Genomic DNA, 24,972 nt, shown 5'->3' on the forward strand with positions numbered 1-24,972 from the left:
CTCCCTCTGGCTACAAACCAAGTATTTTAAACAATACCTATCATGTTAAATCTCTTCGTCTATCAGACTTCAAACTGATTAATTAGTTTAAGTCACATCTCTGTCTCGGTTATGGATTTTGTTTAAATTTCAACATATCACATCCCAGGCCATGGAATAAAACATAAGAAGCGCTGTGCAAACGGCAGAACTTTTTCATAAACTTTGCTTTATACATGGGATCAGTATGTTTAAACACTCACTTTCTGGCATTACGATAAAGACCTGATACACGAAGAAATAATGACAGCCAGTGACTATGTCTGGATTTCTAAACTCAATCCTTGCTGTTTGCTAAAACATTATAAACATGATTAATCTATTCATTTAGAAATACACTCCTGTACGACTAAATCTTGTATCTTGACAATTTTTCAGCTGAACACATTTATTATGAAATTATTCAGAAGGTAAATGCCAGGAAATACAACTTAACTGAGAACAGGAAAGCAGCCCACCCATGAGTCACATTAATCGGTTTCTTTATCGTATTTACAGTCAAGTCTAAAAGGATAACCTTCCATTCTGGGGAGACACGAATGGATGCATTTAAAAACGAGTCAGCATCTCCTGTGAAAAAGCTGGGAGATGGTAACTCCAGAATAAGGTCTCGTTAAGTCGGTCTGTTCCCTTTTCCCCAAAAGAAGAAGAACATTCCAGATGCTGCACGTGCTTCAGTCTGACTAATTAAACTAGACCATGAAATATAGCTGCTGGTATTTTAATCATACGTCATGCTTTTCACATTTTGCTATGGAGAGGAAGAGGCAGAGGGAAACTTTATCCTCTCAGCCAATCCTGACCGGTCACCCGGAATCACGCTGCTGAAAGTACACTGTAGGGGCTCAATACACAGGTTGGTGAATATTGTTGCACGAAGACTGCGCTTGATGGCTTCCAGGTGCAAAAACGCAAAGATCTACCTTCTCACGCAGCGCTGATCTAACCCACCGGAACAGGGAAGGTGGGCTCCTACCGTTTACAGGGGTCAAAATAACATCAGGAGTTCAATAATTCTCGAAACATTTAGAATTCTATTAATTCAGACTGAGGTCAGCTTGCTCTGCAGGTTACACAAAAGGCTCTGCCAAACAAACTAATATTGTAAACCGTTTTCAGGACAAATGCTCACAGCACTGAAAGCACACGTGGTCAGGGAGCCTCCAGCACTTTCTAGCAGCCACTTCTAGGAAAGCAGCATACGCTCTTCATAAATAATTTGTTTCTCCATTAAAATGGGTCCCCCTTAGGGGACCTAAACACCCCTAAGAGTAAATACGTTAGTCTTGTGTTATTTAATAAAGTAAATACCCACCCATCCAGTAACCACCATCATCCCCAAATGTTCATATATATTTTTATCTTAAGGTAACAGTTCAGGTTTTTATTCTTCTTTTCCTTAGAACTTTCTGTGATGTTTGAAGGCTTTCAGAGAGCAGGTATTATTCATGTAATCTGAAAAGTACATACTTTCATGGGAAAGAAAATCTAATAATGAACATATTTTTCTTCAAGAATAAGTAAAACGACTTTAGTAAGAATGTATTTTATTCTTCTATACTTAATGAACCTTCAAACACAACCCAATAAAATGGCACAGCAAGGATAGATGCCGAAGTATTTTTTTTTTTTAATTATGATTTCCAAATACCTTTAGAACACATTTAATTTCATTGCCCACAGTGGATGTCTTCCCGTGGACGGCATTATGCACTAAACTTCACTATAAATCAATAAAGAGACAGTGCAGATGTAAGAGATTCGACCATATTTCCCTTCAGTGAAGAGGAAATCCCACTGCAAAGTGGATTAAATCTACGCGGCCAGGGCCCAGCCTGCTGGACAGTGTAGGTCTGTACGACCACAGGGCCACGCACTAGTTCTTCCTGACGGCATAAATTCATTGAGCACAGAACAAATTCACAACTGCCACATCACTGTTTTCTCCATTTGAGTTTTCAAACTTCCCACTGTACCTGTAATGAGGTGAAGGGTTGCCTCTTGCTTCGCAATTTAAAGTCACTTTTTTGTCCTGGGGACCAGTGGGAACAACGCTGTCACTGGGTTCTCTGATAAACACGGGGCCTTGTAAGTGCAGCTCCCCTGTGGGGGGGAAACATCCAAAAACAACGCGTAAGTGCAAGGTACATACAAGCTACGTTCCAGGACGGAAGAAACAGAAGCCAGCAACTCCCGTCTGCTCTTTAGAAACAAAGCTTTAACAAGACACGTGCCCATCTGACACCCCGCACAATCTTTACATCACTGGTTGTATTCCCCAAGCTGCCTTTCGGGTCCCGTGGCAATATCCGTACACGCTAATCCCCTCACCTTCTCCCCCACGCCCACCCCACTCCCATCTGGCAACCACCAGTTTTTCCTCTATATCTGAGACGGTTTCTGTTCAGTTTGCTCATTTACTCTGTTCTTCAGATTCCACATGTAAGTGAGATCATGTGGTGTTTGTCTTTCTCCGTCTGACTTATTTCACTTAACATAATGTTCTCTAGGTCCATCCATAGCATTGCGCTGTACACCTAAAGCTGAAGCTGAATAATACTGAATGTCAAGTATAATTAAATATATACGTCACAGGATGTGGAGTACAGCCTAAGGAATCTAGTTACTGGAATCATAACAGCTACATGTGATATCAGAGGGGCAGTACATTGGGGGCAGGGGATTCTCACTTTGTGAGGGGTGCACATGTCTCACTGGTACGTTGCTTTGTACACCTGAAACCAATACAAATAAATAAATAAAATAAAAAATAAACTAGGAAAAGCCATTCAACTTTCAAAAAATAAATAAACGGATAAATAAATGAATTTAAAAGAAAACACAAAGCAAATCTTTGCCGGCAGGCGCCCTTCAGGAGCCTCCGTGAGCCCTCGAGATGCCTGGACACACAGGTAGGAAGTCGAGAAGCCTCAAAGAAGCATTCCCGTGGCGATCAGATCCCTTCTGGTGTGAATGCAGCCTCACAGATTCCTTCTGAGGACACAAAGGCTACCTACACCGTCACTGGTGAGTAACCTGCGACAGGAAGCCTGTCCAGCCGTCGGCCCCTTGGCAAAACTTCCACGGACTCAAAACCAACTGCATCCCTCGCATTACCTCAGGCACCAAACCTGCCAGGCACGATGCTATTCTGCCATCTTGAACTAAAAACTCCCAATGTTTGGTGGGATTTGCATTTTATAACTAGCAAATTGAAGACAAGGATATGGCACTGAACACGTGTCTTTTCAAAAGTGTTTGTACATTCAAGAGAACTTGAACATCCTGAGCGCACACACACACACACACACACACACACACAATCTCTCTGCAGATGAATTCAAAAAGGAACGAGATGATGTCATCACCAAGCGCTGATGCTCGTGGGCTGTGAGTCCCTGGCGTTTCTGAAAACAAATTCACAGGAAACAAGACAAAGAAAAGGAAAAGCTCACACTCTCCTGGCTCAAGGTGCCACACTGGAGAAGAGTTCCTGTGAAGCAGAGGCTGAACCAACGACTCCCACAAACAGCCATGAATAGTGAGGCAGAGAAAGGAGGTCAAAGAGTACCTGAAAGGCCCCGAACCTGGGAATGGCTGTTTGGCCACTTCAAGTCATGATAACACTACTGAAAAGACTGACTGTAACAGCAAGAACAACAAACTCACAGGGCACGGCAGTGACGGGAAGGGTGGCGCTCCCCGTGTGGCCCCCACGAGCCTGGGCATTGCTGTTCTCCAGTCCTCACGATGCCCGTGGTCACTCCCAGTGCCCAGCAGGACCCAGGGGCACAGCCGGTCACACAGCACCAGGAAGATGCACTCTCGCCCATCTGACCCCAGGGGCCATGGAGTGTCACCCTCTGTCCTTGCACGTGAAGGTGTGGCCTGGTCCTTGCCCCTGGCTTCTGGGAGGTGACCAAGTTTGTACCTGACAGGAATGCCGTTGTGTAGGGCGGGCTGGCAACACCAGAAAGAGCACAGCACGCAGGGTGGGAGATTTGAGTTATGGGGTGTGAGTGAACGGGACACCGAGTCCAACCACGTGTGCAGTCAGTCAGTCAAGCCCACACAAGGAAGCCCAGGAAAACTCGGCGCTGAGGCTTGGTGAGCGCCCCTGGCTGGCAATACTCCTTGTGTCCTGTCACTCCCAGCCCCACAAGTATACCTTTCTTGCTAGATGGTCTAACAGCAACTCCACATGATAAAAGCCACGACGCTGTTGTTAGATGCCGCCTGCCTTGTATACACCCCGGAGTACGCGGTCCACGGCTCGTTTACGTGAAAAGAAAAACCACTTTCCCTCATGCCAGCTTTCACTGAACATGTGGAAATGTGGAAATCCAGAAGCTTCCCACCTATCACAATGCTCGGAAGGACTTCATTAATCAACTCCATCAAAACTTTTCTTTCGCAGAATTTTCTCAAAGGTTTTAATAGAGACGATTGCATCTGTGATTTCTATTCATTACCAAAGAGACCAAATCGAGCCTTTTCCGGGGCGTAGGCTTGATTCCCTTTGTGCGTTTTAGAAAGGATGTTTCATACCAAACTGTAGTACAAGGCCATTGTGTCTGTGAAAAATAATTACACGATAAAGAATTCCTATTATGAATCAGCTGTAATGGAGAAGCTATTAAGAGGAAAAACGAGCTGGTGGACGCGTTTTGCAATGATTCTGAGCTGTAACCTCGTAAAGGACACTCCTGCCCGCACATCGGTGAGGAGACGCCAGCACCGTGTTTGACACGCCTGAGGACAGCCAGCTCCACCGCAGCCCCTCGCCCACTGCGGCTCCCGAGCAAGGGCCCCGCGTTTACAGTTCTGGACCCCAGAGCTGGAGGGACTGGTCTGGGAGGTGACATGAGGGCGGAGTCTAAGGACCAAGGACGTGACAGGGGACCTTTCCCCAAACCATCGGGGACAGCGGGTGGGGGTGGGAGGAGTCTTAGAGTTGAAAAACGGAGTAATTGTTCAATTTATTTCTGGGCTTTCGAGTCTTGCCCAGACTTGAATAACGGAGTAATTGTTCAATTTACTTTTCATTGGACCTGCAATGAAAATTTATTTTTCATCATGATGTACCGTACACATGGTGGGCACGTGTTTACACACACACACACACACACACACACACACACACGACGGCTAATGACGCTACTTTGTAATAGCAGTAACGTTGGGTCCCACTGACATTTCTACTCTGTTCTACTCTAGTTCGTCCAACAGGCTTGATCCTTTTTCAAGTTTTTAAACACTAGAAATAAACGACTATATTTACGTCATCACCCATCATGAATTCCTACCCCGACTTGATAGCCCTCGTCCTAGATGCGTGCATTTCTGCCCCCCTGGGTTACTACTTTAGGAGGGTGTCTGTGATGATTGCAAGCTATTTCTTTAATTCCCTTCACGTAGGAATGAAGCCAATCTTGGCCGTGAAGGAAAAGAACCAGCTACTTTCAAAATGGAAAGAGCAGTGTGGTCCCAAGACATAGGATGACAAGAGGGCTGTCCCCAAGCTCTCTGAGATGCCACAGCCTCCGAGGTCTCGGGGAAGAGAGCAAATAACGCTGTGCATGTGCATGACGCTGTGCGATAAGGACACACTCTATTTTAATTAGAAAAATAGCTTCTGAGTTCTGTGTAAGACGGAGCGAAATCCCTCATCATAACACTTAACAGACACACGCACAGCTGCAAGTGTCAACGTGCGAAGGGAGGACAGACGCTGAGTGCCAGCTCCTGCCCCGACACTGCGGCTACGCAGTCCCCTGATTCTATGTGCTCGCTGAACACTCTGCATAGGAAATGGGGCTCGTGCTCACGTGACCGCTTTCCTCCACAGTGGTGTGGACGTCAACAGCCCTCAGAGCTGGTGGGCATGCCCCTCGCCTCCGGGTGCCACCATTCTGGAGAAGCCTTAGGTGGCTGTGACCGCCACCATCAGACAGGCAGTGTGAGGTGGGCTCTGACCCCGCCCTGACTTCCGCGGTGTCACAGCTCTTTGGTGGTCATCCCTTCAGTGCTCACTGAACCATTTCTGGGTATCTGATTCATCACGAGCTCCCTACCCCACTTTCCATCACCTTCACTTGCGTTTCTCCCGTATCTTCCTCATCTTTAGTCTTAAAGTTTCCGGGAGGTAATGATTGTATAACACTCGTCTCTGCCCTAAACACACCCACCATAGTGTGTGTATTAGAAAGTTTGGTAAATTACGTCAGAATGGGTCCCTGTGTGTTTATGCTTCAGCACAAATGGTTTTAGTTCACACAATGTTACAGCTCAACAAAAGAAAGAACTGGGCCATGTCGGGATAACCTGAAGCAAACAGCCTGTCTTCAGCTGGAATATGTGCGTCCACCACACAGGAAGTCCCGGAATGAACACGTGACCTCACGGGAGCTGATTCAATGACAGCAGCCAGGATGCTTCAGAAACACAGCGCTGGGTTCCACAAGCACCACCAGGCAGGTGGCTGGTCCTGAGTAGGCAACTGGCAGGACCTCGGTGCTGCCGCTGGGTCCCTTCTGAGGACTGAAAAAGCAGACGAGACACAGGAGGCCCTCACGGAACCTGTGCAGACAGCGCGTTCAGAAGCAACGGCCTCTCGTCGGTGACCTTTGTCACGCTGGTGCTGAAGCAAAGCCCTTGTGGAGACTGCAACGGGCTGTTTGAATGGAACAGCTACTCCAACCATTACAGAACAGAGCAGAACAAGTTGAGCTTCCGGTGCACTGTTTCATGACGCAGATCTCCGGGGAGGTCCACTGGGCCTAAAGTCCCTTCGAGAGCGGCAGCATTCACACGGGGTTTGCCGTCCCATACAATGGGCCCCCACACCCAAGGTCAGCACTCACACGAACCACAGGTTAACTCACGTGACCAACACACTTCTCACTTCAGTCTCCATCTTCCGAGGCTGGGATGCAACGCCAGGGTCCGACTCTGGCCCCTGGTTTCTCTCCCCCGCTCAGAGTCCGAGCTTCACTTGGCAGCCGTGTTTGTTTCTAGGCAGGACCCGAGCCTGCCCGTCTTCCCAGAGTGTCCAAGTCTGAGACCGTTTCATTGTGCAGAGTGTGTATGACGTGACACGTTAGTATGCCGGGCAATCTCACTCTATCGAGTAGCACCCAGCACTGCATAGCTGATCACACGTCCCACCACGTGACACTGTGTACACGTAAAGTGTCAGCTGACATCCGCAGGCAGCTACATGCAGAAGTGAACACGTCTGCTGTGTCACCAGCAGGAGCGAGGATCCCTGACACATCCCAAATTCAAATATGCAGCCGTTTGTGAGTTGAGTTTTGCTTTGAAAGTGACACGGCTGCAGACGTGGTCCCTGTGAGTGGACACGTTATGGCCAAGCTGGAACTGACGGACGTGGCGTGAGTGTGGTGTGGTGAGGCTTGAGAAGGACGGTCGTTCAGTGGCAGGTTGCCCTGGCAGTGGGGAAAGGCACCCTCTTGGAACGGCCCTGCAGGCCCTCTGCCCCCGTAGGGTCTGAATGATGGATGAAGCAGGAAGAACAGCTAAAAATTCCAAGGAAACAGAAGACAGAACGTATGTGGCAACTGGACATCTCAAAGCTGGTGAGAGCAGCACAGAAAAACAAGGCAAAACATCCTGCACAGCTGTCCACTGAGGACAGCCACCGAGTGTCCACTGAGGACAGCCACCGAGTGTCCACTGAGGACAGCCACTGAGTGGCAGCCATTTCTGTGTGACATGTGAGAGACGGTGATGGTGACGGACAGCAGTGAGGACATGATCTAGTTCCACACGGTGGGCATTTCTACACCATCAGACTCGTGTGGTGATTAGCGAGATGGCCCCATGTGGTGTGAGGACATTGCAGCCGTGGAAGGAGCCAGCCTCCTGGACACTCAGCAGAGGGATCAGCAAGAGGAACCCATGGCAGTGACCACCCCCTGGGCTCACTGCTACCGCAGGAGAGCCCTGACCGTGTTCAAGAGGAAACAGGACACAGACATGTGGGACTGGAACTTATGAGGGGTGATGAAAAACTACTGTGGATGTTTAAATAAACATTTATTACAGTAAAAGACACATTGCCATTAATCCCTCTCAGAATACTCCCCCTCACTTTGAACACACTTATCCCTTCATTCTTGCCACTTTCTGAAGCAGTTCTGGAAGTCCTCTTTCATGAGTGCTTTTAGTTGCACTATTGTGGCTGCCTCGATGTCCTGAATTATTTCGACTTTGGGGAAGAGCCAGAAGTCGCACAGATCCAGGTTGGTGAATAAGCTGGAGGACGACACACTGTAATCTTTTTATTTGATATAAAATGCCATATACCAGAAGCGATGTGTGACACAAAGCGTTGTCATGATGGAGGATGATTTACAGCACACTTTAAAACACAGCTTCTCTCAACCGTAGCTCACACCTGACTGACTACACTGAGAAAGTTGAAACTTGTCACACACTGTTGCTAAGGTTCGATGCACCGCTTCCCACATTGAAGATCCCTGCCTTTCCACTGGATGGCACTCGGCAGCAGCGTTCACCATATTTTGTGATCACAATGGAAAGGCCCCATGTCACACACTGTTTCTGGTTTATGGCGATTTTGTCAAATAAAAACATTACAGTGTGTCCTCATCCACCTTATTCACCGGATCTGGCACCTGTGACTCCTGGCGCTTCCCCAAAGTCAAAATGATTCAGGACATTGAGGCAGCCATGACAGCACAACTAAAGACACTCACAAAAGAGGACTTCCAGAACTGGTTCAGAAAGTGGCAAGAATGATGGGATAAGGGTGTTCAAAGTGAGGGAGAGTGTTTTGAGGGGGATTAAAGGCAGTGTGTCTCTTACAGCAATAATTTTGTTTATTTATTTAAACACCCTATTTCCTGATTGCACCTTGTACAGTTAAACGACAGCTCGGCACGGTCGGGGACATGCTCTCTTGAGCCCCGATGCCAATAAGCGATCTGCAGGCAGCGTTACCAGGTGGGTGGTGCTCAGAGAGGTGACTGCATCCTCCCTTAAATTCTCATTTATTCTGATAGAAACACTGGTCAGGATGCACCAAACTGATTTTTTAACCCACTATTCTCTAGTGACCTTCAGTTTGGGAAACTCTCGCCCTGCTTGGTGCTGGGTCTTCATTTCTCCCATGAGGCACTCCTCATGATGTGGACCCGGTGATCTGCTAGGACACAGAGTGACACACAGTCCTGAAGTTGTCCTTGACTCTTGCTTTTTTCCCACACCCCACATATATTCCATCCACAATTCCTCATGATCCTACCTTAAAAATATATCCTAACTGTGCCTGCGACCCTGCCGCCACCCCAAGCCACCATCGCCCCTGGCGTGGACACTGCGTTAGCTTCTCACGCGTGCTTGTGCTGGCGTCCTGTGCTCCACAATCAATCCACGCACAACTCAAGGACCTCCAAAACCAGGCCAGGCCACATCGCTTCTCTGCACAAGGCACACTACAGCTCCTGCGGCCGTCAGCCCCAAAGCTCTATGTACCTGCCCTGACCCCCAAGGCTCTTCATGTTCCGGTGTCCCAAGCCCCACACCTCCTCATGGCTCACGTCTGCTGCTTCTCCCGCATAACTCATCGGGTCCAGCATGCTAGCTTTCTGGCTGTTTCTAGAACATTGAGCATGTCATCATCTATTAGAAACGAGCGTGGATTATTGACTCTGCCTGGAGCTCCCTTCCTAAATACACACAAGGTCGGCTTGTTCACCTCCACGTCTTTGCGCAAACGCATCTTCCCATGAGGACTAACCTGGTGGCCTCCTGTAAAAAGGCAGCTCACACCACAGCCCGCACGGTCATCCTCCTCCGCCTTTTCCTTCCTGTCGCACTGTCTTCTCCTAACTTACTGTCGTCTTTCTACCCCAACACGATGTGATGGAAACCCCAGAGTCAAAGAACTCTGTCCATCTTCTTCCCAGGAAACCATGTGTGGGGCATAATAGATAATGAATAAACGTTAGTGTAAGAATAAACAAAGCCTAGAGATTCTGAGGAAAAGCAGAGCCAGGTTCCTCTCAAGGAAAAGTCCTGGCCAGAAATTACTGTTTGCCTCTTTGCTGCAGGGAGAAACAGGCAGAGACAAAGCAACAGAAGAAAATGGAGGAAAAATGCACAACGTAACAAATACCAAAGAACTTAAATTGCAGAAGATAGGAAACGCAAATTATCAAGGCTTGCTGCATTTGCTGAGTCTGCATCTTTGGCCAAACACTCCCACACACAATATGTCTCACTTGCTGTTTGTTATGAGATCATTCCCACATCATGAACAGATTTTTAAATTTAATACATAAAAAATGACCCAATATTGGTTAACAGAACATCACTCACAAGCCAGGCTTTTAGTCTAAAATTTATATATTCCAAAAGGAGCCCCAACATTCAGGATGTAAAGTGCTGTATGCTTAGAAAACTGGGAAGAGCCAAATTCCCGTCCATTTATAATTATAAAGATTACCAATTCTCTAAGTCACACCCTGCACACAGTGTATCATAGATCACTTAACCCAACCCCCTTACCAACCTTTACAGCTTTTTACCAACATATCTAGAGAATCAAGTAGACCTTCAAATTTTTTTGATAAATTCTTAGTATTTTCGAAAAATGGATACTGCTTTTTCTATAAATTCCTTCATAAATATGTAAAACATTTCTCAAAAAAGCTGAAAAACAATACGATTTGTACACGGTGTAAAATTACAGCTCAAACTGTTAAACCTTTGAAAAAGTCATCTCATTTTCTTTACATACACCTCCGCTTTCTGAGTGTAACTTCCTATTTCCAATTAACTTGGAATTTCAAAGTTGCTTCTATAAAAGCTGACATCATGAATATTATCACCCTGATAGATATCTTTCATCTTGCTCATACGGTAACAAGAGAACTCAAATTTCAAACTTTGTAAATGAAGAAAATAATACTAGAGAAAAGAAAAACACTTAGTTTTGATATTTGTATTGTTCTTTCTCCAAAGACCATTTGAAAAGGCAGAGATTTGAACACAATGACTGCTTTTTCCTTCAGTGCCAGAGAAGTAGCAGTCAAAGAAAATGTTTTAGGAACAAAAACTGAGGCATCAGACGGCAACCCTGTTTAAAAACCAACTAACAACAACTTGATTTTAAAAACTGGACGCTTTCATTTCATTTAAATATTTGAAGAGTGTTTAAAGTTTGAGTTTAGTAGATTTTGAAACCTCGACTCAAACTTTACTCCAATATATGCGTGTTTTCAAGTAACGTGTGTGTTTACCTGCCGTCGTTTTCGGCATCATTGCACACCAATTCCCTCTTAGAGAGGAAAACATCACATGATGTTTCTGTTAAGTGTTCTTAGGCATCACAAAGAAATTGTGCTCATGTAAACATTGGTCTTATTCTCAGGAGATGGGTGCTTAAATTTTTAGGGGTGATAAGTGATGACTTCTGCTTAAATGGCTTAAACAATCAACCAACCAATCCATGGAGAAATACACCACGCAGTAGACAGAAGAAATACAGTGACAGGCACGAGAGGTAAAAATCCAAATGGTGCAGATGTGGGTGTTCATGGTACTATTCTCTCAACGTTGTAGGTGCTAGAGAATTTTTATAATAAAGAGATGGAAAACAAACAAACAAAAAAACCGAAACCTAATTGTTGTGCACATACCATGTTTCCCTGAAAATAAGACCTACCTGGACGATCAGCTCTAATGCATCTTTTGGAGCAAAAATTAATAGAAGACCCGGTCTTATTTTACTATAATATAAGACCGGGTCTTACATAATATAATAATGATATAATATGATAATAACATAATATAATGACAATATAATATAATAGATACCAGGTCTTACATTAATTTCTTCTCTAAAAGATGCACTATAGCTGCCGGTCTGGCTAGGTCTTATTCTTGGGGAAACAGGTTAGCATTTTATTTAAAAAAACCCTTCTCTTACTTATCCACTCCTCCAGCAAACAAAACGAAACAAACAAAAAAGAAATACATCAAATAATTTTTAAGTTGCTTTTGAATGTTGGATATATAGAGAATTATTTCTTTTCGTTCTATTTTGTTCTAAACTGCAAATTTTCCAAATTAACAAATAAGAAGCCTATCCTTATTCTGGGACCCTTAAATAAGTTATTTGCCAAAACGGAAACAATATTTTCTTTAAGATTAGACATGAAAATACCAGCATTCTTTCGAATTTATATTCTCCCTTTACACTACAGATGATAAATTTCGGCTCCTTTCGGGGGGCAGGGGGGAAGAAAAGTGAGGAATGAACATTTTCAAGTTCTGATGCACTGCTGTAATCACAGTACAGGAGATTCGTAATGTGAGCTGTCGTTACATTTGCTACGAAAATAAAATGATGTGCCAAATGAGGAAGTGAAAATAGAATCCAATAATCAGAAGAGAAAAATAGAATTTTCTTTCTGGACAAAAAGATTTTTCTTTGCTACTGGAGGAATATTACTTCAACATTTAACAAATTACTTAATAGATGACTCAATTATAGTTCTAACCTCAACTTAGAAAATATAGCTGTTTTTTACCTCCTAGGCAGCCAATGAAAGAAAGCAGGATCAACTGTTTCCATGACAACTTCATCTTTAATTGCCAGCAGCAAGAGTAACTCTTGTCCAGTCTCCAAGGAACAGGATGCTTTGTCTTCAGGTAAATCCTTTAACCTGTAAAATATGTGCACAAAGCAGTCAGACTTGAAAAGACAGTTGCTTTAGAAAATAGATTTTCTTCTTTTCATAAAACTGTATGCCACTCAAAATCCTCAAATGAAATGAATCTTTTCTGATGCAAAAGAGATGTATGAAATGCAGATACTTAAAAAAAACAAAGCAAAAAACTTTATGTAATTGACAGGCAGATGGAAGTAGCTTCACAAAATCTGAAATGTTCTGCATACTAAAATATTAAGTGTTAATATATTAAATATTAAAATATGCTGCATAATAATTAGCAAATAAAATAAAGATCTGAAATTGTAACTTTTCTCATTTTCTCTAATGATAACATTTGAGTAAAACCAAGAGTTAAACGAGCAGATACACTGAAGCCCCCTTTTCACAGTCCCTGAATCCCTCTGAGGCGTATTAATTATAAATGGCATTGCCAGCATTCATCTGCAGCCTATTTTTCTCAGAGACAATTGCAGAAAACCCCCAACTACACATGACTGCATGAAACAGATCAAAACTGCTAGTGGTGGAAATTGTTTTGTCTGAGAATCTCGTAAATGAAACTATTTTCTTTTTTACCTTCTCGAATTTTCATAAACATGAACGTAACTATGTGAATACCCTGTGATGGCTTCAGCGCCATTTGAAACCAGTTATCGGGCCTGGTGAGGGACCACGTCGGCTGGACACACACCTGAGACCAGAGGCTGCTCTGGGCGGCTGAGACCCAGCCTGTCCCCCCGGGGGGGACCGACGGTGGGCAGTGGTCAGCAAGGAAGGTGCCCGGCTCTGACCGGACGGCCATGGCCTGGGCGGAGTCCCTGACTGCTCAGCTAAGGAGAGAACCCCTGGTCTTAAGACAGTGGTTCCTCAATATGGGGTGTGACATTGACATGTCCCAAATAACCGTCACTTGAAAAGGGACACCGTGACAACGCCTGAGTTCTGTCTGTCCAAGGACACACTAAGCAGCTCCCCCACAGCCCGGCTATGCTTGCTCCCTGGGGCCTGACACATGTTCCTGTGGGGGGCTGGCTCAGAGGTGTGGCCGCAGCTGCAATGCCAAGAGTCTGGCATCTCTGACCTGCCCATGAGGGATGGGTGGACACGTGACAGAATGGCAGGGGAGGGGCCGGTGCCACCTCAGGGGCTGGGACCCGTTGTCACCAGCCCGTCCTACCTACACAGTGCATGCGTCTCAGGCGGGGGTCTCTTAACATAAACACTGTGAAATGAACTCAGGTGCAAGCAAGCACTTTACAGGCAGACGAGGAGAGAAACAGGGCATGGGGAGAGAGAGGGAAGGAAGGCGGCCGAATGGGCCCGTGTGTGACCACAGCGTCACCCCACTGGGGAAACTCTGGCAGTGGGGCTCGTGCACAGCGTACGCCTCAGGGCCATCCAAGGGTGATCCTTGTCAAGGGGCACAGGAGCTACTGTCACCGCTTGGAGGCCACCCTCTGGGAGTGGTCACTGCCCAGCACCACTGCTTGTCACTGGGGCAGCAATGTGGCTCCAAGAGCCCAAAATACCTTCGGGTGAAGATAAGCACATGGCGGCACCTGGAAGGTGTGTGCAGCAAAGTGACCGAGGCACGAGGACACAGATTGGACAGTTTCTGCCCCAACGCGCGCGTGACACTGAGCCGGTCTGAGGTTCTCCCCACAGCACCAGGCCCAGCAGCGCGATGGCCCACGTGGCTGAGTGACTTCAGTAACCGGGGGAGCATGCTGACCCAGCCCGGCGTGGGGCATCGCAGCCTTTCCAGGGCTGACTTCTCCTCACCTGGACCGGAAGCTTCCAGACTCCTGCCCCCTTCCTGTAGTCGCTCAATCAGCGACACATCCTGTGCCCACAATTATTTTCAATCACAAGCCTGAATAACTGGAATCATTCTAGATTAAACTTGTAACTGACAAGCCACAACTGCCATACCCTCCTTCCAATCATGGCTGTGAGGCAACAGGAGTCCAGAAATCATGAGAAAGTGCTCTCTCCCTGTCCCTCACTCTCTCCCTCTCTCTCCCTCCCCCGCCACACACACACATACTAGAAAAGCAAGGATGTTTCTGGACTCCCAAATACAGCACCATGGCAGTTAGGCACAGAAGACACGGCAAGCATGACTGCAGTGACGTGACACACAACATGTCAGAGATTCCTGAAGAGTCAGGGAGCGATGACAAGGTGTGCCAACCCAGGGGAAGTGCAGGAAAAGTGTGAGGGCTGCGACCCTGACTGCTGTTTCCTCCTCTGGGAATTCAAGCCATCCAGTTTATACACTAAATGCAACTGGAAAAGAATTTGGCAATGACAAAATGAAAGATTCAACAAGAACAGGTCGTTGGAATTTTCAGGAAAAAAAGGACAAACTCCAGCAAAGGATCCTGTAGTGACATCATCAAAACCACGCTGTTTCCCCGAAAACAAGACCCAGTAGGTCCATCAGCTGTGATGCGTCTGTGGAGCAAAAATTAATGTACGACCTGGTAATATTATATTGTATTGTATTGTATTGTATTGTATTGTATTATATTATATTATATTATATTATATTATATTATATATGTCATATATGTTTTATATATATTATATTATATTATATTTGTTATATATGTTATATTATAAGACCTGGTCTTACATTATATTACAATAAGACCTAGTATTATATTACATTATAATATTATATAAGACCAGGTATGATATAATAATAATATAATATAACATATAACATAATACCAGGTATAATATAATATAATCCTGGGTCTTATATTAATTTTTGCTCCAAAAGATGCTTTAGAGTTGATGGTCCACCTAGGTCTTATTTTCGGGGAAACACAGCAGTAGGAAAAGCACCCCCAAAATACGGGAGGCTTTGCCCTATCTTATCCAGAGAACAAAATACATAAGCTACGTCCTGCTAGTGCAGTGGAAACCACAATGTCACAAACACCTGTCAGGAGGGTAAGAAGAGTGTTGGACAGATGCACGTGTGAGGACGGGAGGACACAGCTTTTCTGTCACCGGCTGTGCCATCGTCCCCAACACCCTGTGCTCAGCTACGGGCTTTCAAACAATGTTTCCTGCTGAGCTTCCAGAACAGTGACAATGTCTTTGGAAATCGAGTGAGTGAGAAGCATTTCTACCTGAATGACAAGGTAAGGCACAGCACAGGATCTGCTGCCATCTGAAAATTATTTTAGGAAAGTGCGTAAGAAGGCATTAAAAAGATGGTAACTTAACAAATGTTATCTTCCTAACAACGCACCCCAAAGTAACACGCACATCAGTTACATTTAAAAAGTAAAATGTGTCCTAAGAAGTTCTATTCTGAAGTCTTTGTGAAAATCCTGTGATTAGCAAATATTTCTTGAGTGCCTGTCAGGCGCTGGGATTGTAATTTGGGGGGGTCGGGGGGTGGTCAGGGCACTGAGATCCCTGCCCTCGTAAGTGTACAAGCGAGTGGGGATGACACCCGATTCAGGGGAGTACAGAGTGCTTGTGAACTGGCCAGTGTGGAAGGTACAGCGAGGGCGGGAGCTTGCAGGACAGTGGCCGTCACCAGGAAGGTCAGGGTGCCTGTGCGAGGTGGGGTCGCCCACGACCAGATGTGTGTGCTGCAGGGGGACGAAGGCAGAAGTGCCCAGGGGCAGACGAAGACCTGGTACCGTCTGAACTGCTCAACGGGCTGGTGACTGGCCAGTCGGGACCCTCTCCCATCACGGACACTCACTCCCAGGCTGCCCCAGTCCCCCACCTCCACTCCCGGGTCCACCGCCTAAAGGGTTACTGTCTGCCTGGTCTGGAGGCTTCCAGAACCCTGACTGATCAGAGCTCAGAGCCTCCTGCCAGGTAAATGGCTGGGCATCGCCTGTGGGTGAAGGCCAGTGACTTCCATCTCCGTGGCCGTTGCAAAAGCACAAGGATGCCCAGTGAGACAGATTGCAGACGGCCGAGGAGAGTGCTAGGAAATGGGGCTGCAGGCGCACAGTGGGGCCGGCCCCCCAGCGCTGGCTAAGAAGGGCTGTCAGCATAAAGCCCTTTGAAACGTCCCTGCAGTTTTTACCAGGAGTTGCCACAGTCAGATTCACAACGGGCATTACAGTCAGATGTATCATAATCTGTATCAGCCTTCAAACAATAAAAACACATCTTGCAATACACCAATTTCATTCTTGCCTTTCAAATCACAGAAACCACAGGCTAGAAAATATTAGGCAAACTATCTGATATAAGAGAAGAAATATAGATATTTTAATATTCTTATATATGCCCACACACAGGCATACACTGTAGAAAGTCTAAAAAAAATAAAAATAAAAACATAACCCCATTCAGGAATACCATATTAAAATTATGTTGCTCATTTTTCATCATTGCTAAGTAGGGCGCTGACTTTCTAAGTAACAAAGGCAATTAATACAATCATGACCTGACTTCTCAACAGGGCCAAGTGTTGTCACAGACAGAAGGGACACATAAAAGCTCGTCCCACTTCTGAAACTACCAACCTACAATAATTACAAAGGAAGCCACCGAAGCAAGACAAATACCAATCAAAATGTCATCTGCTCAAACAGAATCTTCTACTGTGCCCAGGAATGTTTACATCAGAGAAAATAGATACCCTCTAGAATTTTCTCTGCTACTAGACATTTGTGTCTGGGGGGCGAAGGCTTAATATATTCACAACACGTCTGTCACATCAGCCTTTAGCTCCAAAATTCAGTGCATACTTACAACCGGACTATCTGTTCTTAACGCCAGCTGAGCTAAAAAAACAAAGCACAGGACCTTGGGCCTGAAACCCAAAACGCTCTAACAGACCATGTGTGGCTTTTGGCTGTTGTCACGGACATTACACGATTGCTACTAAGAGTATAGGCTATGAAACATTGACACAAATTTATAATATTAAAGTATCTGGACAACTCCGCATGCAGTCCTGGCAAACACTCAGAGGTAAGCGTCTTCACGTGGCGGGACATGTAGGCGGGATCTTAGTTAGAAGCTTAGTGCAGTTTGGTTGGCTTCATCTCTGCCAGACAAACGGGACCCCAACGAGCATCCTCCTTTTCAGAGAGCCAAACATGACAGCATTTTGTGGAAAAGGACGGCTCAGCAGGTGTCTACCGCCACCAAAAGTCACCTCCACCTTCAATAACTGAGAAAAGAATCCCATTCGTGATCACACACTGTTTCTAACCTCCCTCCCACAAAAGCCCTTGAGCAGATCAGCCTTTTGGAATATTCAGCAAACTGTTCAATTCCGACTGGATGGAGCTTGATGCTTCCAGAACGTACTCTGCCTCCCAACCATGGTTTGCAGCCGTTAACACGATGGCCGCCCACTAACAAGGAGTCTGACAGCGTGTGGGACGGCACAGCCTGCGGCATTGGAAGTACGAGTATAATATCCATGTGTTCTCAGTCCGATCACCCGCCCGCATCCCGGAGAAGCAGTCCATCACTCTGCATGCTGAGCCTGCCTCCTTGGTGCTGGGAGGGCAGCACCGCAGCGTGACGCTCACCTGAGCACGGGGCCCACACCCGCCTGCCCGCAGTGCACACGTGCAGAGCTAAGGAGGGGCACACCGAGTCCCGCCATCATCACACCCGCAGCCCTGCGGCTACACATACGACCAAGGCTGCTGTCACGTCGCGCCGCTGGGGACATCTCAGCACTCACCTTCCTCCCTCTGCCCTACAACGGTCCCAACACCTGCCCTGACAGCTCCCTGGACTGTGGCTTCTCTGCAGCCACACTGCAATCGCAAGCAGCAGTGACTGGCAGCCCTCGGAAGTCACGGTCCCTTTGAGACCCAGCCAGGTCCTGCAGCCACCTCCGCCTCTACTCCAAGCGCACGCAGCCGACACAAGGGAACCTGCATTTTGTACACGACTTGTCGTTACACTGAGGAAGAGTCTTTTGCACAAGTACAATGTAAGTGTATGCACACACTACATACATACGTATGCATGTGTCTGCAGATTAGGTCTCGCCTCATCTGTCATGCAGAAATTAATGGTAACTATCAAAACGGAATGAAATAGAAGTTAAGCAATCTGAAAAGAAGACCAGTTCTGTTAAGAAAACAAATGTTCCTGTGACGGCTGCTGTGAACCGTTTAACCAAGCCGCTGCCCCCAAGGGCCTGTAGTTTTTCTCCTGGTCTCCCGTGATCAGGCGCACAGGCCATGCGGGTGGCTGTCGGGGACTCGGCCACGTGACGACACTGCCCGACACTCGAACATGCCTTGTGCTGACTTCAGGAAGCTTTAACTCTGTCCTCAACTCAGATTTTCACAGATGCTCTGTCTGGAAAAACCACACATCCGCTTTCCTTGTCCCAGCAGTTTCCTCCAAGTGCAAGCTGAAGGAAGAGACACAGTGACCGGGTCATGCCAACCATTTCCTGCCTCCAACGTCAGACAAAAGGTCAGCGCGCCCTCAGTGCACAGAAGTTTGCGTCGATCTTCTCGATTTCCTCTGAGCACCGCGTTTTACTGCGTCCCTCCCATGGTGGTGACCCCACATGGCGAGCGATGGTGACCCTGCAGCACATGTGGGCACAGGACTTGTTCTGGAGCACGTCCAAGTTTCAGTAAAGCTTCAGGATTTTGTGATGGAATCTTCGTCCATGAAAGAGTCTGGCACCATCCAAGGTTTTCCACCATTTATTTAATCAGAATCTAAAAACAGCTTGATGACATAATACACTCTAAATGTGTTTTCTGGAGACAATGTTCCTAATTCCAGGAAGCAGACGGAATGGGGATACGGGGACGGCCGACCACCCTGTGTGTTGCTGATGGGCCAGGCGGTGCATTCTGTTACCGCCCCCGTTTTTTAAAGAACCAGACACAGATAAGGAAAGACACTTGTCCAGGAGAAATGAAGGCAGAAGCTGTGTGCTCCCAACATTTTTTTCACATGATGGGTTTTCAAATGGGATACCTGAGCCATCAGGCTGCTGGGAACCATGAGGTACAACCTGATACGTTACAGATGTTTTCAAGCTTGTATTGGTATCACGGACAACTGAAACGCCTCTCGCCAGTGATAACACGTCCCATTCACTGAATGTGTAAGCAGCTACTCTGCTCTGTAAAGTGGGGGCTGGACTAGTTAGTGTGCGAACGTCCCTCCTGCCTGATGCCGGCAGCGTCTGCAGCGTCCCTGTCACAGGCACGAGATACAGAACTCCCTCTGGGACCAGTCAAGGTACCACAAGACGCACTGAGCCACAGACCTAGGTGCAAACCATGTGAAAGCATGTCCCTTCTGTGCAGGGACGGCGGCGTCCCAAGGAAGTGCGTGCCTGGGTCGTGTGAGGGGCAGGACAGCTAGAGGGAGACGTCCCTGGGGAGGACAGCCCCGCGCTGGGGCCCAGGCACAGACATGAAACGCTTCTCCTCGACGCTCCTTTACACGTTTTAAATTTGCTGCACTGTGCCTACGCTGACTCCTCCACATACTGACAAACATTTTTCTAAAAAGAAAAAACTCACAGTTCACTTCTGCCAGGCAAGCAGGTCAGAAACATGTAACGGCTGGGAGAGCGGAACAGACAGGAAAAGGGGATAGAAAGTGCTCAGGACATCTGGGGGCCCAGGCAGCATTCCCAGGAGCTCCGCCCTGCAGGTGGCAGGGCCACTCTGTCCCCACCTGGCAATCCTGGATGAGGGGAGGGATCCTGGTGAGAAAACCCACATTTCCTTAGTGCCTGCAGGTCGTCAGGCACAGACAGAATATTTTAAACAGAATCACCCCGGGCCTCAAGGCACTTACACTCTGGAGAAGCATCATGATCCAGAAACCTCTTAATGACAGATTCTGAAGCAGAGGGGACATCCTATGAACTTCCTTCCTTCGCCAGGACACAGCCACACAGAGGGTCCATGCCAAGGGAAGGCAGGTGCCAGGAACAAAACTTCAAAGAGCCTCTGCCAAGCCCTTGGCTCTGAGGCCAGGGCTCCCATCACAGGTGCCAGGGGCCGAGGGGAGGACGGCAGGTTTCCTACAGGGAACTGTGGTGAGTCCCACTGTCAGGGGACAGAGCAGGGGGTTCCGTTCAAGCAGGATCAGGGAGCCAATCTGGGGGGCAGTGCTGAAGCAGGACAGATGGCTGCCGTGGACAAGGGACGGCTCTCAGGCACGTGAGGGACGCAGGACACGTGGCATTTCCTGTGAGTCAGACACATGCAGGGTGCCCAGGGAATGGGCGTCCTATATCCAGGGCGAGAGGACCACCTGAGGGGTGGGGGGCAGCCAGAGGGAAGCCAGGGTGTCTCTGGACTTCAGATGGCGAAGAAGTCGCAGAGGAAGTCACCACGGGGGGAGGGGGTGTCACCACACTGAGAGAACCCCAAGTTTGGGGATCACAAATGAACCCATGAAAGAAAATCCTGCCACTGCACTCCTGGCGAGTCCCAGGAGATACGGCCCTAAGTGACTGGCCACCATGCAGTCAGCCAAGGGGCAGTGGGACCCGTTCTTGCTCCCCTTAAAGCAGTGCCCAGGTGTGGGGACATGGGGCCTGGGGTGAGGACGGGGCTGCAGCCCCTCCCCTGGAGCCGGTGGCCCGAGGACAGGGCTCGGCTTTGTCCCGTCTCGCGTGGGTCCCCCATGTAGTTACCTCACAGCAGACACGGCTTTGTCCCGTCTCACGTGGGTCCCCCGTGTAGTTACCTCACAGCAGACACGGCTTTGTCCCGTCTCACGTGGGTCCCCCGTGTAGTTACCTCACAGCAGACACGGCTTTGTCCCGTCTCGCGTGGGTCCCCCGTGTAGTTACCTCACAGCAGACACGGCTTTGTCCCGTCTCGCGTGGGTCCCCCGTGTAGTTACCTCACAGCAGACACGGCTTTGTCCCGTCTCGCGTGGGTCCCCCGTGTAGTTACCTCACAGCAGACACGGCTTTGTCCCGTCTCCGTGTGGGTCCCCCGTGTAGTTACCTCACAGCAGACACGGCTTTGTCCCGTCTCGCGTGGGTCCCCCGTGTAGTTACCTCACAGCAGACACGGCTTTGTCCCGTCTCGCGTGGGTCCCCCGTGTAGTTACCTCACAGCAGACACGGCTTTGTCCCGTCTCACGTGGGTCCCCCATGTAGTTACCTCACAGCAGACACGGCTTTGTCCTGTCTCGCGTGGGTCCCCCGTGTAGTTACCTCACAGCAGACACGGCGTTTGGGCCGATGCCCTGGCACCGGCAGCAGCGCAGTGGGCGGGGGCAGGGTTCTCCCCGGGGAGGGGCCACAGACAGGATGGAGGGGCAGGGGGGCCGCAGAGGTGCCTCAGGATCACGCTGGTGTCCCCAGCAGACACATGGATGACACATAGGGCCGGTGCTGAGAACACGGGCAGGTGTGGCTGGGGCTCCACGCCTGATGCCGTCTGAGGCGGCGTAAGGCGCGGAAACCTCACTTCTCCTTTCCTCCCCCTTGATCCAAACCGGCCTGGGGCTGCATGGCTCCTTAGCCTTCCGCCCCTGCTCTCTCAGGGCCACTCCCCTAATCACCAGGCCCGAGGCCAGCAGCAAACAGCCTCGGGAACAGGGCCGCAGGCCTGCTGGCCAGAGAACTGCTGGCGCTTCCACCAAACGAAGGAAACATTGGGACCTCAGCTGTGAGTCGGCTCCGACTCGCGAGGGTGGCAGGGCCCTAACAGCCACGCCCGCACAACCAGACAGGACAGCACCATGGCTGCCATCAGGGCCTGCTGCCGCGGCCACCGGCCCACAATCCCTCGACCGCCGTGACTACGGAGCTGTCCCCTACACGACCCACCCCTGGAGGCGGGCGTTCTGAGCAGGGCAGCCGTCCTGATGGCTGCCAACTGTGCAAATGCACCGAGTCACTGAGTCATCCACAAACACGAGTGACATTATGGTGTGTCCATCGTACCTGACTGCAGGTGTTTTAGAAACAAGGCGGGGGCAGGGAGAAGGAGAGAGAGACACACGTGGGCAGTGTGGTTCCTTGAAGCTTCGCATCTGTTCCAAGTGCAGCTTAGTTTAAAGGCCATGAGAAGCAGCACCTCCAGGCTGATGTGCTGAGACTCCAGGACACCGGTTCTCAAACAGGCCCTTCGCTCCCCAGTGGACATCTGTCCATCTCAGGAGGTTCTGGGTGTCACAACTGGTGACGGAAGGGTGATGGGCCACTGCTGTCTAGAGGCCAGGTGTGACAGAGGACATCCCACAATGCACAGGATGGTCCCCCAGGAAAGACTTATCCTCCAGAATGCCGACTGTGTTGAGGTGAGAAGCCCGACGTCAGAGCAGTTTGGCCTCAGGAGGCCCTGACACCAGCTTGCGTCCCTCCTGGCTACGCACTGCCCACAACCTAAGAGAGGAAAGGCCAACGTCACCCTTCCTGTGTCCTTCTCTCATACAAACACGCACCAGCGGGAAACCAGAATAAAATGCCACGTGGTCCTACTTCTTCGAAACTTCTCCTTATAGAAAAGTCCAGACGCACACGAAGCAAACAGTCCCACGTGACCCCCGCCCAGCGTCCACATGTCAGGGATCCGCCATCTTGTTTCGTCGACGGCTCCACTCACCTCACTCCAGCGTGATTCACGTTTGAGTCATTTTAGGTAGCATTTGCATACATCAAAGTAGGTGCACGAGGGGCGGCCGGATGGCTCCGTTGGTTAGAGTGTGAGCTCTCAACAACAAGGGATGGTGGGCTGTGCCCCCTGCAACTAAAGACTGAAAACGGCAACTGGACTTGGAGCTGAGCTGCACCCTCCACAACTAGATTGAAGGACAACAACCTGGAGCTGATGGGCCCTGGAGAAACACACCGTTCCCCAGTATTCCCCAATATATTTTTTTTTAAATAAAATAAAATAGGTGTACGATTTCAGTACAAACATGTGAAGAATTATTTTTATTGTGAAGTAAAGCAAGCTCTTTCTGCCTCAGCGTAAACATGAACGCAAAGGCAGGAGACAGGTGTTGGGCTCCAGTAATCACCGTAAGACCAATCTCCTCGGACGGCGGCCTCATTCCCACAGGAACTGCCCGAGTGGCTCTCACAGGCCACCACGATCGGCTTCCCTGACCTCCAGCTTCCAAGTCACTGTTTAGGACAGAATCAATCAAACTGCTCTGATTGCAGTAAAGACTGGCACTGGTGGTACCAGCCTGGAGAGCAGCGTACTGAGCACTGAGCCCTGAAATGACCAGGATTTCTTACCGTCAATGGTGTCAGAAATAGTTTAAAGGCCATGAGAAGCAGAATGAACTGTGGTCTAACAACATACATGTGTGTATCTGCACGAGGTCTGACAATTAAGTTTGTGAACCCATCCTAGAAAAAGTGCTGTATACCTCATTGCTGAATATCACTATGGTCACCTTCAAAGCACTCCCCTTGGGAAGCTATGCACTGATGCCTGAGCCTAGTCCACCCTTCAAAGCAATTCTGGAACTCTTTTTCTGGAATGGCCATCAGAGCTGTAGTCATATTACCCTTGATGTCCTGAAGGGCTTCAGAATGTCTTCCTTTCAATATTTCATTTATCTTCGGGTAAAGAAATAAGTCTTTGGGGGCCAGATCAGGTGACTAGGGAGGCTGTTCCAATACAGTTACTTGTTTCCTCGCTAAAAACTCCCTCACAGACAGTGCCGTGTGAGCTGGTGCATTGTCGTGATGCAAGAGCCATGAACTGTTGGCGAAAAGTTCAGGTCATCTAACTTTTTCACGCAGCCTTTTCAGTACTTCCAAAGAGTAAACTTGGTTAACTGTCCAGTTGGTACAAATTCATAATGAATAATCCCTCTGATATCAAAAAAGGTTAGCCACATCGCTGAAACAAGTTCGCAAACATAATTGTCAAACCTTGTATGTGGCATAAACATACATGTATGTGCACACACACACGCAAGGTTGTACAAGCTTGGGCGAGGGGCTTGTTCCTTAAAACTCTTTTGCCCTCAATATTCCCTCCGTAAATGGGGGTGGTGAGCATGGACGTAATTGGTTTATTGTAAGAAATGAGTAAGGCTGTGACCAGGTGCTGAGCCACCTCCGTGGTACTCAAGATGTGACAGTTAACTGCTGTTATTTCTAAGAAATTAAATATAATTGGGACCTTGACGGGAGATAAATCAAAGACGTAGCTAAAGTACTAAGTGAAACACGGGTCTCTAACTCATTTTAAAGGGACATTAATTGTTCCTGGGCTACTCACATCTTGTT

At 48.1% G+C, this 24,972-nt stretch overlaps 1 protein-coding gene across 4 annotated transcripts in view; it reads right to left on the reverse strand.

Annotated features, from left to right (window-relative positions):
• Positions 1–24,972, reverse strand: part of LOC117037310 (contactin-3) — a 209,305-nt gene that overhangs the window by 142,189 nt on the left and 42,144 nt on the right. For 3 of the 4 annotated variants that reach the window (XM_033133242.1, XM_033133240.1, XM_033133244.1), the window contains exons 2-3: positions 12,621–12,755; positions 2,016–2,142 (exon numbers count right to left, since the gene is read on the reverse strand). In XM_033133242.1, coding sequence (XP_032989133.1) covers positions 2,016–2,142; positions 12,621–12,675 — 182 coding nt within the window. In that variant the 5' untranslated portion in view covers positions 12,676–12,755. The remainder of the gene's footprint in view (positions 1–2,015; positions 2,143–12,620; positions 12,756–24,972) is intronic. The other variant, XM_033133243.1, reaches the window with a different exon arrangement.

The sequence above is a fragment of the Rhinolophus ferrumequinum genome, chromosome 17, assembly GCF_004115265.2.
Source record: "Rhinolophus ferrumequinum isolate MPI-CBG mRhiFer1 chromosome 17, mRhiFer1_v1.p, whole genome shotgun sequence".
NCBI classification, from domain to species: Eukaryota; Metazoa; Chordata; class Mammalia; order Chiroptera; family Rhinolophidae; genus Rhinolophus; species Rhinolophus ferrumequinum.